Source organism: Myotis lucifugus, unplaced genomic scaffold, assembly GCF_000147115.1.
Source record: "Myotis lucifugus unplaced genomic scaffold, Myoluc2.0 scaffold_1355, whole genome shotgun sequence".
In the NCBI taxonomy this organism is placed as follows: domain Eukaryota; kingdom Metazoa; phylum Chordata; class Mammalia; order Chiroptera; family Vespertilionidae; genus Myotis; species Myotis lucifugus.
In genome coordinates this window covers 21,111-38,084 of record NW_005872403.1, presented here as the reverse complement: position 1 = coordinate 38,084, position 16,974 = coordinate 21,111, and the positions used below count along the sequence as shown (strand labels likewise).

Sequence of the window (16,974 nt, the reverse complement as noted above, 5' to 3'; positions counted from 1 at the left end):
GGTAAGCGTGAAGCTTAGGGCAATCAATGCACTCAGCGCCACTCTCGGAGGTCCCAGTGTCATGACCTTCAACAGACATCTGAGGTCAGAGTGGCCAGCAAAGCAGGCACGTAAAGCAAATCCACACACAGACCAGAGCACTTGCCGCCTGCACTCTGAGTAACCGCACCTGCTCCTGCGCCCCCGCCGGGAGGCGGCAGCCTGCGGAGAGGACAGCCGGTACTCACGGTGTAGCAGCAGTGCTCCTTAATGATGACCCGGTTAGCAAACGTCTCATTATGGGCCTCAATGTGCAAAGTGCGCTCCCGGGAATTCAGTGAGTTTTTCTGGACGAAATAAACATAGTCAACTCCCGCAATCTGTAAAAAAGAACAGAGAGAAGGATGCATTAGTACCACCCAATCGCAGCAGCGGCAGCAGCAGTGGTGGTGTGCGTGATTCGCTCAGGTTCGGGGCGCCTCCTCGGCCTGTGGTCACCTTTTTCAGCAGCCGGGGTGCGTCTATGTCCAATTTGCAGCGTCTTTCTATGATGTGAATGGCCCCGTCCTCACTCCTGAATTCATTCACAGTGTCACTGTCCACAAACATCGGGATCAGCGGGCACGTGGGGAACCTCCTTTCGTAGGCCTGGGGAGACGTGTGGAGAAAGAGGGGTGAGGGCGTAGTCACAGACATCAGAGCGGCCGTGTCTTCACCTCTCCAGCTCCCACTGAGAGGGAGGAACTTTCTGTGTTTGCTCTTCAGGGCCTGGAAGGCTCAACATGGTAGAGGCCAATTCTCCCCACGTGGACACAGAAATTTCACGGGATTCCATCCAAATCCCAGCTAGGTTTTTATTTGTAGCTATCCACTTAATTATTTTAAAATGTACATGAAAAGGCAAAAGAACGGAACACTTTTGAAAAGGAGTGAGTTGGGAGGAATGGCTGGACCCGGTACTCAGGCTCACTGTCTGAGACTGGTAGAGAGACAGACACGCAGCTCAATGGGCAGAGCGGACAGCCATAAACTAACCCACACGAACAGGCCCGAATGACTTTTGACAAAGGTGCACAGCAATCCAACGGAGGAAGCCTAGCCTTTCAACAAATCACTGGAGAAATGGCACACCCAGAGGCAAAAAACGGGCTTCCACCGCAACCCCCCAAAACTATAAAAATTAACTCAAAATGGATCACAGATTTCTGTGTGTGTGTGTGTGTGTGTGTGTGTGTGTGTGTGTGTAGAAGAGAGAGGGAAAGACAGAGAGAAACATCGATGTAAGGGCCCGGGCCGGGGAGGAGCCTGCAACCAAGGTATGTGCCCTTGACCGGAATCGAACCCAGGATCCTTTGGTCTTTAGGCCAACGCTCTATCCACTGAGCCAAACCGACGAGGGCAAAATGGATCACAGCTTTAAACATTTTTGTAACATCCTTGAAGTGATAAAATTATAGCAACAGAGAACATACTGGTGGCTGCCAGGGTGAAGGCGGGAGAGAGGGGGGCGGCGGGTGTGACTGTGACAGGGCGGCGGGGCGCACGTGGGAAGGGCTCTGCATCTTGGTGGCACCTACGCCAATGCCCTGGTTGTGGAGATGTGCTGGGCTTCTCCAGATGCTTCCACTGAGGGGGGGGGGGAGGGGAGCGTGGGCCTCTCCGTATCCCTGCTTATGAACAATGCTCGTGTACTGTGAACCTACAATTAGCTTGGAACAAACTATTTAATTAAAGAAAGAAAGACTTGCTCTATACATAATTCATGCAAACTCGTGGGAAATACACACAGGTACCGGACTAGTTCACTCGGCTCCACCCGTGTGGGCAACGGAACGAAAGCGCACAGTTTCTAGGAGAAGCTCCCCTATCTTCAAACCCTGCCTGGGCCGCAGAGCCCACCCAGCACCTCCCACTCTCCCTCCGCACCGAGAACCCCCAGGAGGCGCCTCCTGTCCCCGCTCAGAAGAGCGGCCCTCATTTCCAAGTGTCTCCTTTCCCACCAATTATCTGCAATGTCACCAGGTCATTTCCTCGTCACACTCGCATTTATGAAATCAAGAAAAGGCCAAACACAATGAACTCTCCCAGAGTGATCTGGCGGAGGGAGAAATGGTCTGTGATGTCTCCTCTGAAAAGGAAACATGACTTTTGTGAGAGCGATAACTCTTGTAGCCATTGGCTCAGTCTCTCTGGGCAACGCAGCAAGTGTTCCAGTAACGAAACAAGACGAGGGCCTCCGCCGCCGGCCCCCAGAGGAGAGCTGCCTTCTGGTAACTCGGCTTCCTCCCACCTTCTTCGCCCACTCTTCGTCTTTCAAAAGGGATTCTGAACCTGCAATTTGGGAGCTTGGCAACAGTGCCTTCAGCTTTTTCATCAACCTCTGAATGCAGTTTTGACATTAAAAGCTTCTACTGTGCGAAAGAAAACCATATTTTAGCGAAGACATTTTAACTTGAGAACTAATGAACTTAATATTGCATCCTGCCAGGAAAACCCATTTAAAAGAAATTCCATTTAAAGAACCTTCCTTTAAATTGAACTATGTTCACATCCAATTTAGCCAACCAGCTAAGCCGGCTGCTTCCCATATACCCACCTGGATGGCTATGGCACTAGGCCTGGCTGTCGACTCACTTATAAGCAATTCTGGTTTTGCTCTGGAAAATCCATACACGAAAACACGAACTATGCCTTAAGTCTCTCTTAGATGTTGCCAGTGGCTCAAAAAAAACCACAAAGCCCAAAACACAATATATCAAGCAAATGTGGTAAATTGACCAAAGTCCCTCAGAGCTAAAATTCTGTAATCCATTCATGATCAAAATTACAGACTGAGCCCTGGCCGGTTTGGGTCAGCGGACAGAGTGTCTGCCTGTGGACTGAGGGTCCTGGGTTTGATTTCGGTCAAGGGCACATGCCTGGGTTGAGGCTCGATCCCCAGTAGTGGGAATTCAGGAGGCAGCCAATCAATGATTCTCTCTCATCATTGATGTTTCTCTTTCTCTCTCTCTCTCTCTCTCTCTCTCTCTCTCTCCCTCTCCCTTCCTCTCTGAAATCAATAAAAATATATTTTAAAAAATTACAGATGGATGCAGAGGGCGCGCCATATGCAGACACTGTGCTGGGCTCTAGAGAATGCAAAAGTGGAAGGCACAGGAATGGGCTGTGCAGAGGCAAGACGTAAACAGCTTTCTCTGTAGAGGACAAGGGAGAAGACCGAGGAGGCGGAACCTTCTAGAATGTACTGACGAGAAACTGCTCAGGATCTCGGGGCAATCCCTTGGTGCTGGCGCAGCAGGCCCTGCTGAGGAAGGGCATCCTCCCAGGGCCTGAGGAGCAGCCGCGGCGGAGAAGCAGCCCCGGGAGGAGGGGACCGTCCTGGGGGAGGAACCTGAGCAAAACCGAACGGGAGCAAAGCAGGGCCGAGCTCCAGAGAAGCCGCCCAGACCGTCCAAGGACGCGTTTACCGGGATGCTGGCTGGAGCTGCAGCCGCTCCATGAACAGCTTCGGGCACCTGGGTCCGCTGCGGACACAGCCTGTGCGCCCGAGGCTCATTCTAGATGCCAGAGTGACAGCCACCCAGGGACCAGGCCCCGGCGCTCATGTTCCCACCATTCAGTGCTCTGTGGGCTCGATCCCCCCTCCTCTCAGAGAAACCTCTATGCAGTCCACTCCTAAACTGAGGTCCCAATCCACGCTGTTTTTGCACAAATGTGTTCATGAGCTATTTATAAAAATTAAAATTTGTATAAATTTGAGCCCTTTAAAGGAAAAATTAAAATCCAGTTAGTCATGATAAGCCTTATTCATCCAAATACTTACTGACAACCCAGTCAGACTGGCTATTTTTACACGAGCATGAGACTAGGAGCAACTAAGGCCTTCGATTTCCAGGCCAGACCCCTGCAGCCCTGTCAGCGCCATGTGAGAGGCTGCCGGCGAGTTTTCTAAGTTTCCTTCAGACGAGCAGCCCAGGCCCACGCGGTTCAACTGGGCCCGTTTGGGAAAGGTCTCTCGGGTGACCTCTCTGACCCGCCTGGGCGCCCTGCTCTCGGGCTGCTGGTGACACTGGTGACTGGCGAGAGGACAGTGCCCAGAGCACTGCCGCGTGCTGCCACGCCGGAGGTTTCCAAACGTCAGCACCTCGGTCACTTCTCCAGGGTGTGCCAGGGCCAACGCCCGGGCATTGCTGCTGCCCCGTTCCCTCAAGTGCTGCTGCACAGCGACACCCAAGCCCGGCTTCACAAACACAGGACACCCCCGCCCCCCCAAGGCACACAGCGACACATTCGTGCAAAGGCGACGGAACTGGGAGCTGCCGGTGTCCAGGAAATGCCGAGCGTCACCGTGTTTCCTCAGCTCCTTGGTGCTCTGGCTGCTGGGAACGCAGTGCTCTGAACTGAACGCCTGAACTCAGAAACCCCTCTGCCTACAGGTGCATCATTCAAACTCCCCGCCAGTGCCCCCAGCCCCCTCCGTCACCCTCTGCTGGCACACTTCCTACTGAAGCAGAGGGGCCGGCGTTCCAGTAAACTTCCCGTTTCTGCAGAAAGGCCTTTAAAAACCCGAGAGGTGGGTGACCTTCTGCTGTAAGCGAAGGGCCAGGCGGTGAGCATTTCAGCTTTGTGGCCAGACGGGCTCGGTCACAAAACTCAAATCTGCCTTCCTAGGACAGGGCAGCCTCAGAAACCCAGTGAGCCAGGGAGAAAGCCGGGCCCGCTAGCACCATCTCCACGGCACTGACACTTGAACTTCATACACTTCACGTCATGACTAGCCTGAGTCTCCCCCAACCATTCCAAATGGCAGGGCCGCTCTTACTCGAGCCCAAAACCAGGCCGCAGGTCACAGTGTCCTCTCCTGATCGAACGGATTAACCGCAGCAGGTTCCGCTGAATTATTTTCTCACAAAAATGCAAGTTATTTCAGATGCCAACCAGTCAAAACTGTGAGGCACAAAAACCCTTATATGAACCCTTAATATATTTGTATTTAACTAAATTGTTCTCCGTTATACAGCAGGGACCCCACCAATGCACTCTTAGACACAAATTTGACCGTGGACATGTACCCCAAAAAGAAGTGGGGAGGAGGGACGAGAACCTGACTGCAAGCAGGGAGGAGCGCCCACTCTTCCACTGAGTGAGCAGATGGCTCCTGCGTCTAAACCAGCAGCTATTTAAATTTAGTTAAAAGGAGCCATTAAAATTCCGTTCCCTAGCGTCACTGGCCACACTTCAAGTTCAAAAAGGTGCTCTGATATTCTCGACTGACTCACAAGGAATAACTTGATTCTGTAACCGACATTCTGACCCGACAACCACACACCTTCGTCCTAACTCCTGTCCCTAAAAGAATGTCGGGGGCCTGGCTGTGGGGGCAGATGCCCTGAACACGCCTGAGGATAAATTCTTCTAAAACCCAGAGTCGCTGATCCTCACGGATAAACTAATTACACGGCAGGAGTTTCAAGTCTGTTTCATCCACAGGCTCTGCTGTTTAAAGCTTTTTGTCTGTATGCAGAATAGAAGGCTGCACCCGGTTAGAAGCTTCTGGCAAAGTAAATCTGTAAAAAAGCAAGCGGGCTCTGAGCTCCCTGCGCCCCCACAGCGAACTCGCGGGTAAGCACGTGTTCCGTCCCCAAGGACAGCTCCCCGAGGGAAGGCTCTCGGGAGACCTTCCAGAGGCAGCGGCACCACCGTCAGGCCGCAGGCCCCCACTCTGCCTCTGGAAGCCCCACCCCCACTCCCTTCCTCCTCAACTCTCCCCCGACTTCACCTACTTATCCCTCCCCTGGCTTGGTTCCAAGATTCACGGATCTAGGTTTGTTCTCTGCCTGGAATATCACTTTTTTTTTTTTTTTTTTACATTTCTTTTAGTTTATTGAATTTGGTGGCATATAGTTTCTCTGGAATGTAACTTTAGTAACTGCTTTTCTTTCCTTTTTTTTCTGACAGCCTGAAAAGTATCTCTTTATTTTCTAGTTTACACATATTAATACAGATTTAAAAATAAATTATAGGCTTTACTCGATTCTAACAAATCCAAAATCTTAGAAAAGTACTACGAAATAAGAAAGTATCACCTTTTTTAAAATGGCAATGTTTTCTGCTGCAATATATATAAATAAACAAATCATGGTCTGTCCCACCAATAGAACGCTCGTTAGCAATACAATGTAATGAACTATTTATTCATGCACACATGAATGAGTGCAAGATAATATGGTGAATCAAAGAGATGAGGCAAAGGAAGAAGCATATGCTTCTATTTCTGTGAAATCCCAGGAGAAACTAATGCATCTAACAGCAAGTCCATGGTCGCCCCGGGGCAGAGGTCTGTTAGGGGTGCGTAGGAAAAGTACAAGGCAGGAAGAATTGTGGGGTGGCCCTGGCCAATGTGGACCAGTGGTTAGAACACCAGCCCACGCACTGATTCTGGTCAAGGGCACATACTTGGGTTGCAGGTTTGATCCCTGGCCCGGGTTGGAGTATGTGCGGGCGCAACCAATCGATGTGTCTCTCTCATATCGATGTTTCTTTCTCTCTCTTCCTCTTCCTCTCCCTCTCCCTCCCTTCCACTCTCTCTAAAAATCAATGGAAAAAATATCCTCAGGTGAGGATTAAAAACAAAGTGGCTACTGTTCCATGTTGCACATGAACGTCTCAGAGTAAAAGGGGGCAAGTGCTGGGTAGAGACACTGCCAACTAACAGCAGGAAGCAAGGCGGCGGCGCAGAAACACAGAACAGGAACCTTTCTCACGCGAACAGCTTTAGAAAGGAACATTTCTCATTTCATCTTTTTTACTCTACTTTGAAAATGCACCCCAAAACGCATGTGTTCACCAGACTGAAATGATAATTGTATTCCCTATGGCCCTAACAACACACGATGAGGCTTTGTTGGAAACCAGTTACTTTGTTTATTATTAGCAACTTTTTAAAAAAGGAAGTAGTTGTAAATAATATCATATAGATCTCTTTCCTTCTATAAGGAAAAGAAAAAGAAGGTAAAGATAGAAATGACCCTATTTCAATTCAGGCGTTAAGAGTAAACTATCCCCCTTGTAACAGGAAGGAAATACAGGACCGCGTGGCCTGCGCGTTATGTAACTGCTGGCGCTGGAGCAGCCGTGACCTGCAGATGCCGGGCCGGGAGCGCTCCTGAGAGGGCGGGCGGGGAGGCTGAATGACAAGGCGTCCTGGGAAAGGCTAGGGTTACAGCGGCCCGGCCAGCTTGATGCTCATGGTATTCACGTTTTCCACAGAACGAGGAAACACAATACACTCGGAAGGGCAAGAGCTCACGCAGGAAACCAATCGCTCAGCTCCGTCCGGGTCTGAATGAATGTAAACACCGGCCTGGTTCCCACAGGCCTAGGGGCTCAGCCACTGTTCCCAGGACAAAGCCCTCTCCTTCTCTCACATCGCTCTCACCAGAGACAGCCCCGCACACCCTGCCAGTTCCGCGCAGAGCTCCTCTGACTTCCCTCGTGCCTCCCAGCCCTCCAGTGCCCCGTGTTCCCTAGCGTCCCCCCTCCCCGCCCTGGAGCCCTGTCACTTAGGCTAAGACACAGCCAGGGGCAGAGCAGCGCCACGGGAGAGCCTGCGCGTCAACAGGCCTCGACTTGAATGCCAGGGCCACCACCACCCACTCCGTGGGCCACCAAGGATGGAGTCTGGGGGACGTCTACTCCCCGCAGGGCACCAGGTCAGAGACCAGAGGACCAGGGAGGCGGGAGACCACGGGGAGGGGTAGAGCAAGGACTGCAGCAGGCCTCCGGAGCTAGGGAAGCCGGGCTGGGTGCTGCTGGCTGCCTGGCAAGCCGGGTTTGCCTGGAGGTGGGCGGCTGCGGGCGGGCTGTGCAGACCCACGGGCAGCTCCGAGCTGTGGGACCCGGGCAGTCTGCACCGAGAGCAGGTGAGGCAGCCAGGCGGGGCCGGTCCCTGGCCAGCACCTGAAGCCTGTCTCCTCATTTGTCAAGTAGATAAGACAAGCTGCCAGTCGGAAGATAAGTAGGTCCTGGAGATGTCAGGGACAGCATGTGACTAGCGAACAATACTGTTCCGTACATTTACTGTCAAGTTGCTAAGAGACTAACTTAAAAGTTATCATCCCAAGAAAAAAAGTGTAACTCCGTGGGGTGACGGATGTGAATTAAATTTGTGGCGCTCATTTCACCTGTCACAGCATCGTGTTGCACCCCTCACACTGCCCCGCGCTGTCTGCGGACTGTGACTCGGGACAGCAGGGGAGAAGCCTGCCCAGTCAGTGTGAGCGGGAACCGGGACGCTCGCCGTGCTCCTCAGACCTTCAGATGTTCTTCAAGTGTTTCCTAAACGGTGGCTCCTCAGCAGGACCCGTCCCCAGGGCCCCAGCCACCAGGCCTCCCATGGACTCCCGCTGGGCGAGAGCAGAGCCCACGGAGGTGGTGCGGCTGCCCCTGCACTGGGCCCGGCTGGGAGCCCAGCACACCCTCCGGAGGTGGGACCCTGCAGGAGAACCTGTGTCAGATCATTTCCCCACGGCACCAGCCCTGCTCTGCTTCCTGTGGACACGGCCAACACTCTCAAACTCAGTTGCTGTGAACGTTCTAACCTGTTAAAGACAGGATGCAAAGGACTCTAAAATCTCCTTCATGGGAAACAGCATGACCCGGAGAACGGAAACAAAGAAGGGCGGTTCCTCCCCTTCCCACGGGGGCGACAGAGCAGTCGGGAAGCTGCACTGTTAATCCCGCACATCCGTCAGACCCAGAGTGGGGAACAGACACCCTCTCCCCAGCCTCCCCATCAAAACTCAATTAAAGTAACATTAAGACTATCACCACGGACTCACTGTAAGGAGGGATGCCCACGGAGACAGCTGAGCCAACCAGCCGCTCAGGAGAAGCGGAGAGAGTAACACAAGAACCTTTATCTCTTCCCCGGCCTCTGGTTGGGTTTCAAACAAAACCCGATCGGAGGGCCTGGCTGACTGGGGTTAATCAAAGCAAGCAAAATCTCTAACTCGGAGAAACTGCTCACTCAGCCTGCAGTACAACCCCTTTCAAAAGAGCACAGGTTCCGTGATCCTTCAGAGTCGACCAGTTGTTTTTATTATAATGTTACTCAAATATGTACAAAGTCGGGGAAAACTCATACAACGGTCAAACCAAACTAGCGGCACATTCAATGGGAAGGATGACCTCGTGGCCACCATGGGCGCTCAGCATGAAGAGGAACTGATGGGCCGGCGCAGCTGCTCACCCCCCCCCCCCCCCCACGCAAGCCCAGGCCCGCGAGACAGCTGCTGACTCCCCGCCCACCGCTTCTCTCTATTAAACCTTTGTCTGTCCGCTCCTGTGTAAGAAACTTAGCTTACACCTGGCTCAGGCACACCTTTTACATATTAGTTCCACCTCCACTCTTCTCGCATTTGCTTCCAACCGTTAAAGTAGTATCATTTGGTGCCCAAAAAATAAACATACACACAAACCGCATACTGTCTGACAGCATCCAGCTATCTCCACGTGTCTACGTATTTTTTAAATATGTTTTTATTGATTTCAGAGAGGAAGGGAGAGGGAGAGAGAGATAGAAACATCAATGATGAGAGTGAATCAATGATTGGCTGCCTCCTGCACACACCCTACGGGGGATCGAGCCCGCAACCCAAACATGTGCCCTGATAGGAATCGAACCTGGGACTCTTCAGTCCGCAGGCCGATGCTCTATCCACTGAGCCAAACCAGCTAGGGCAATACGTATTTTTTCGATGGTCAAAATAAAAGTATTCCCCCATCCCTGTCAGAGAATTCAAGGATACAAGCTGGAAAAACTAGAAGTACCCACATCTCTAAGTAGATCTTGATACTTAAGATATCTTATTTCTGTCAATAAGCCTGGAAGGTCAAATGTTTCACTGGCCAGTTTCTTAAAGCCCCAGGCAAACAAGAGCATCTGCAGTACTAGGAAAGGTCTCTTTTCTCATCGTTTTTCACGGGCTTAATTGTGTCTTTAAAGCAATCACGTGACTGACTCATGATCCAACGGGATCCACAACAAGCCCTGATTTTCCATACGATTATTTGTCTAATAGAGAGCAAACTACGTGACAACAAACAGCAGCTTCGCACTCCTCTGCCGACCCGGGGGACTGGGAAGAGAGCGTCTTCCTTCCCGGAGCGTGAAAAATAAACTGCAACTTCAGAAGAGCACGTGGTGTCCGGGCAGCGCAGCTGCCAGCCTCACAGCTGCCGTGTGTTTGCCCACACACAGGAACGGGATGAGCGATGGAAATACGATCTGGCTTCGTGAGCCAGAATAGAACTGCCTCATCAGGGGGCTGCGAGCAGGCGCTGGTGTCACCCATCAGGAAGATATCCATCACGTCCTATTGGTTCCACGCCTCACGCACGAGCTGTGCCGCACAGGCCCTGAAGCGTCTGCTTCTCCTTCCCCTGCCCCAGGGGCCCACCCTCTGCGTCCAGCGGTCACCACTAGCTCATCCTCTACCTGCTTTTAGCTGCTGGTCTTCCTTTGCTAAGAAACTAACAGCATGGCAATCATGAGATGTAAATTAAAGATATCTTTAGACTGCATGGAATAAGGTACAGTGAGTGAATTCCTCGGGAACTTGTCTTTTAGATCTGGAATCTATCAAATATAAAAGACAAATAAAAAACCTAAAGAGGTACGCAATTATTTTTGGTTGACATTATAGTTAAAACCTAGATGTTAAAACTGTACAATAAACATAATGGCCCCAAGTGGAAGCAACCCAAGTGTCCACTGATGGATGAATAAACAAAATGTAGTCTGTACGTGAAATAAACTATTCAGCCTTAAAAAGGAATTCTGACACGCACTGCCACATAACTGAAGGCACCGTGCGGAGTGAAGGAAGCAAGTCACCAAGGACAAATACTGTATATGATGCCACTCCCAGAGGGAACAGTCACGTCATATTCAGAGACCAGGCAGAGAAGGGGAGGTGTTCGCCAGGGGCTGGGGAGGGGATGGGACTTAGTTTTCATGGGGACATTCTGAGGATCCTTTAGTCGGTACTCAAATCTATTTCTGAGGGCTTCCTATGTGCTCAGGATAAAAAGCAAGATGGTTGGATTCGCACCATCGAGACACCTGCCCGCAGGGGAAGCCAGAAAGCCCAGCGACCCGGGCAAGGCACAGTGAGCAGTGCGGTGACAGTGAGCAGCGGGCACAGAGCGGGACTCCAACTAGGAGGGAACCCGGCCAGTTCACCTGAGCAGCCAGGCAGACAGGCGAGCAAGAGGGAAAGGGATCCCGCAGGCTGGTGTACAGGTGACCTTCGGACACTAACCGGACCCCAAGAGCGAGGTGTGGCGCGGGTGTGGGGCCTACATGCGCCATGAGCAATAGAGAAAGGAGGGGGCAGATGGGAAGGGCTCTGGGGACCATGCTCAAGAACCTGAACTTCTTGAAGGTAAGGTGCAGCCACTTAGGAATTTTAAACTAGCAAGTGGCATGTTCAGATTTCCAATTAGAGCGCCTGGGGCAGCAGCCAAGAGAGAACGGGCGTCCAGAGCTGAGGCTCACTGTGCATCGTGGACTCTGCCGCCCAGCCCGGCGGGAGATCTCAGAGGGACAGATGGCAGCCTTCTGAGTGGAGAGGGGGCTGAGCACATCAAAGATACATATAGCAACCATCTTACATGCAGCGCTAATGACATACACATAAAGACTTTCCTAAAAAATAAAGGCTAGCAGCCCTAACATCAAAATGTACCTCTCGAGGATTATAATGCATCATATGCATTGTTACAACATGTAAAATTATTCCAGGAGAAATATACAGAACTGTCTGCTTCACTCTTGTACAGGTTAAAAACCAAGAAAGAAGGACCAATGATAACAGTGGCCACCAGGACCTCCTCTTCAGTGAACTTGAGTGGGAGCCTCCCCACCAGCCCACATCCCCATCGGGCCTCTGACGGACGGACTCCACGCAAAGCACTGGCTGCCTGAGCAGCACGGCGGGCTCCCAGCCGCAGGCCAGGCTGCCCCACGCCCTCCCACAGCTGCTACACAGCAGCCTCCAGCATCAGACCTGCCAATAAACTCCTTGGGTGCTTTCTGCATACATATCAGGACTGGCAAAGTGGTTAAAAAGTAACTATAAATAAGGGACTCAGTTCCATTGGGGAGAAAATATTTTATACCCTGCTGGCAACTCAAAATTGCACCGGATAATGAAACAAACAAAAATAAAACAAGAGAATGAAAAGAGCAACAAGGCACGCTTTCTTGCGGCCATTTAATCAACGGTACACTGGCAAATAGTCTTTTTGGTTATTCAACCTATAGAAGTACATCGCTTAACCTACTGTTATGGTATCTGTCAACAGGGTTTTGCATAATTTATAAAGGTGTAAGAAAAAAAGCCAGGAACCTCTGAGAAAAAAGAAACTCCACTAACAAGTAAAAGGACAACGCTGCCTACACTGAGGCGCAGAGGGAAGCGTGAGGCCTCTCAGGGTGCAGGGAAGGGGTGGGTCAGGAAGACTAAGATTCCCAGACTGCCCTGGCCGGTTAGCTCAGTGGTTGGAGCATCAGCCTGCAGACGGAAGGGTCTTGGGTTCAATTCCAGTCAGGAGCACATGCAGGAGGCAACTGATCATCGATGTGTCTCTCACATCGGTGTTTCTCCCTCTCTGTCTCTCCCCTCCCCCCTTCCACTCTCTCTAGAAAATCAATAGAAAAAATATCATTGGGTGAAGATTAAGAAAAAAAAAATATTCCCAGAGACAGATGGGGAAAGGCAAACATTGAAGACAAGGAAGTATCAAAAGAGAGGGGAGGGCAGGAGACGACATTGTGAGTGGCAAACCAGCACAGAGAAGACTTTAGTGTCTGTTGCGAACTTTGCATAATATGTGAAATAAGGCTGGACAGAGAGGGTAGGACACGGAGGACCTTGAAGAAGCAGCGAAGGCGTTCAGAAGGTCACGCCAGCGCACAGATGGCTGGAACAAGGCTGGCCAATGGAAACAGTGTCTGCAAAAGAATGCAGGGTGACCTGCAGGACAGAAGATGTGAGAAGCAGCCAGTGACCTGGGTCCCTGCCTCGGTCCAGGGGAAGATGACCAGGCCAAGTCTCACTAGAATCTCAACTAGGAAGCATGACAAGCAATGGCCACTCAGAAACTGAAAGAAGGCAGCAAGGAAGGCCACGCACGGCATGGGGGCCGCAGGGTTGGAGCAGCTGACACAGCACGTGGGCTGACACCCAGGGGAGGGAGCACGCGGAGTGGGCAGAGCAGCAGCTGGTGGTGGGGAGAGGCTCCGCACACAGAGGCCCACCGAGGGGTGAAGTTCCAGGGAGACGGTTGCTGAGGCCCCAGCACTGCAGGAACCCCCTCCCAGCTCGCATTCCTGCATTTCCGCACCATTCCTATCACCAGCCTAACAATCCTCCCCACCTCCTCCCTCCCCTCCCCTCCCCTCCCCTCCCCTTCCCCTTCCCCCCTCCTCTTCCTCCTGGAGCTCCCTGGAGTGGGTTCTTTGCTCTTACAACCAAAAGCTAAACCAGCACACAGACCTGCAAGCAGGAAGCGAGCCATTCAATAATCTGCTGCCATAAACACTGCACAGCTCTGGCCCTTAAGGGCAACAGGGAGCTAAAATCAGACCAGAAGAGAAGCAAACAAAAGCCTCACACCTGGCAGAGGGGCCCAAGGGCACTTCCTGGGGGAAGGAACGGGTGCAAAGGGTCTGATCCTGGCAGAGGTGTGGCCACTCTGTTGTCAAAACTGATCAAACTGTACACCTACCAGTGACCACTTCACGCCAAGTAAACGGTATCTCACTCCCTAACCCTAAATTATTCCCTTGAGAGGGCTTGAATTTTTGTTTTTCAAAACTGGGTTGATCTGGATAAACCTCACTGACGCAGAACAGAATCGAGGGGCTTAAACACCTGACTTTCGATGTGTATAGAACAGAAAGAGAACATCCAGCCGCGTGCTTGCAGTGGGGGGGGGGGGGGGCGGGGCTGAGAGAGACCCAGTGGGGCTTATCAGGGGGCTGGTATGCCGTGGTTCCCGACCTTGGTTCAAGCTCACACCGTCCTCAGGGCACATGTTCAGGCCAGAAGCATTTCCTGTGTGCGTGTTAGACCTTAACAGCAACACTGAACAGAAGGGCAGGAACACCTACAGTGATCTGAAAGCACTGGAAATGGTCTGCGTTTTTTTTGCATCTAGCGAAATGCTTATTTTCAGCCACACTCTTCAGGTAAATCACAAAGACTAGTAACCCCATTGTTGGAATTCTAATATGACTCATAAACTTGATACTAGGGGCAAACACTAATTCAGCAGAGGAATCAGAATAATGTCGATTCAACCCCATCGTATGGTGCTCGGTTGCAGGTAAAGGAATTCACCCATGACCACAGCGCTCTTCCGAAAGGGCAGCGGAGGGGGAAACCCTCTCCGAATCCTTGTTCCACTTTAACAAACAAAAAACAGAGCAAAACCCAGAGGAAGAAGCATTTAGTCAGAATCCCACTTCTGTGTTTCCAAAGGGAGAACCAACTCAAATTCAGACGTTACCCTGAGGGGCGTGTCTGAAAAACAATCGTGCAGATTTTGATTTCCAGAGACTTAGAGTTTAAAAACATCTCACAGAATCTAGATACAGTTCATAAGCATAAAACACAAAGTACAAAGGGAGCAATGGAGACAAACAACAAATCCGTTTATAGATCATCAAATCCAAACACTTAAAAAACATAAGAAACCAGAGAGGAAACTGACAAGTGCAGTACTCACGGCCATAATCAGCTCGAAGGGGTGTTTGTACACCCTCACGGGGGACTGGTATTTCTGCACCATGATTGTAATGTACCTGCAATCTTCTCACACCTGCAAAACACAACCGTGAAAAATAGCCAGGATGGGGAAGACTGAGCCTGGATTTGGACGTCACACTACACTCTGAGGGTAGGAAGGAACCACAGCAGGTCAGAACTCCATGCACACAGAAATCCAAGGTGACACCAAGGGCAGGGGAAGGCAATGGACAGTGAGCGAGGGAGAGGGAAGCCCAAGTGGAATGAGGGGAACAGCCCTGGCCTGCGGCCCGAAGGCCTCGTTCTGTAGCCGCCTTGCTGGGCCTTTCCCAGGGCAGCCCTGGGTTAGAGTCCTTTCCAGCAGTGAAACGTTACTATCTGATTATTCTGATAACAATACAAACAGCTCCTGAATCGTTTTCTCCTAGACAACTTCTACTAGAAGCCAAGTAAAAATGGTGGCACTGTAAGATATGAAGTGCAGGGCCACACAGAAATTTAAAAGTGGGGAACAAAGTGGGGGGGGGGAATACCACTGTTATCTCAAATTATGGACTACTCCTCAAAAGCTGGCTTTCAGCCTGGCCAGTGTGGCTCAATGGTTGGGCATGGACTCATGAACCAGGAGGTCACACTTTGATTCCTGGTCAGGGCACATGCCTGGGTTGTGGGCTCTATCCCCAATAGGGGGCGTGCAGGAGGCAGCACACCAATGATTCTCTCTCATCACTGAGGTTTTTATCCTTCTCTTCCTCTCTCTGAAATCAATAAAAATATATTCTTTAAAAAAAAGCTAGCTTCAAAGGAAACTGGCCCACCCCCACTTTGGAAGCGCACAGGCACCATTTCAGACACCTGTCTTCCAATGGCAGCGCCGCCCAGAACTCTGGCCACAGGCTCCTCTGAAGGTGTCCAGCATCAAACAGCTGTAATATCGGTAAGCAATCAATTCAATGCTGGCGCCTCCTTCCCTCGGCAAGGAATTCACGCTCCTGACCCCGCCCACAGGGGTTTTTCTGAAAACACACTGTACTCCCCCCCCCCCCCCCCCATTTAAACGTGAGAAAGAAAAATACATCCCAAGAGCCTACCTGCCCTGCAGAGGATGATCATTAAGGGTGTTGCTGTGCGCCGAGTCCGGGGAGAGGATCCTCAAGAGTAGACGTGGACTATCCTCCAGGAGCCCGAAGTCTAGATGCGAACAACACAACACAACACAACACAATCACAAAGACAGGCTGCGCCGGGACTGCTGTCTGCAGCGCTACCGCCAGGCAGGTCCGGGCTTCCCGGGTCCTCCGCTCAGCATCCCTCGCCGGGAGGCGGTGACAGTGGGAAAGGGCACGCACTCCCTGACCACAGCCTGAAAACTGCTCAGGATGATCGGCGGCGACCTCGGGCAAGTCACGTGACTTCCCTCGGACCCGGTTCGCCTCGGTAAGATGCGATTTCGGGTGAGATAACCTTGAAAGACGTCCAGTTCTACAATCATGAGACTCAGAGCCACGCTGGGCTGGAAGCGTCGTTTCTCTCCGATGCTGGGACCCCGTTCTATTTAGTGGGTGCACAGCAGGGGGGATCCCATCATCTTCTTAAATGTAACAGGGGAAGTGAGTTCAGGGTGCCTCCCGGTAAGGAGGCGGCTGACTGTCGGGGGTAAAAAGCGGTGAGGGGGGTGGGGGCGTGAAAAGCAGGGTGCTCGGTGGAGGCGCCGTGCCCCCACTCAGGACCCACTGCCCCGCGGGACCCGAGGGGCCGCGCCGAGGAACCTGCTAATTCACAGGCTCCTGCCAGTTCCCCGCGTCTGATGCTCGGTCCAGGGGAACGTCCTCCGTGGGAATCGGAGTTACTCGGCCGAGGGCGTCCAGGCCCGGGCAGCCTCTATTGCATGACAATCGGTCCCTAAGAATTAGCCAATGGCCAGACCCAGGGAGTCCGTCCCGAGCAGGCTCGCAGGGCGGCCGGGTCCTGGGTCACCGGGCAGGGGGTGCAGCGCGGCGACTCCGGCGGGCCCCCCAGCCCCGGCCGACCGGGGAGGTGCGCTGCCCGCAAGGAGGGTGTCCGAGTGGGCAGGCTGGCGGGGTGGGGGCGGGGAGGCAGCGACGGGTACGGGAACGGCGGCGAGGGCCGAGGGGTAGCGGGCCAGGGACGCGAGGAGGGCCGGCTCGGGGCCCAGGGG

General features: G+C 52.2%; 1 protein-coding gene across 1 annotated transcript in view; it reads right to left on the bottom strand.

Annotated features, from left to right (window-relative positions):
* SEC14L1 (SEC14 like lipid binding 1) overlaps positions 1 to 16,583 on the bottom strand; it is a 31,801-nt gene extending 15,218 nt beyond the window's left edge. Inside the window, exons 1-5 of the mRNA XM_006107692.3 lie at positions 16,565 to 16,583; positions 15,887 to 15,986; positions 14,776 to 14,868; positions 478 to 627; positions 228 to 359 (exon numbers count right to left, since the gene is read on the bottom strand). Coding sequence (XP_006107754.1) covers positions 228 to 359; positions 478 to 627; positions 14,776 to 14,838 — 345 coding nt within the window. The 5' untranslated portion in view covers positions 14,839 to 14,868; positions 15,887 to 15,986; positions 16,565 to 16,583. The remainder of the gene's footprint in view (positions 1 to 227; positions 360 to 477; positions 628 to 14,775; positions 14,869 to 15,886; positions 15,987 to 16,564) is intronic.
* Between the last annotated feature and the right edge of the window lie 391 nt (positions 16,584 to 16,974).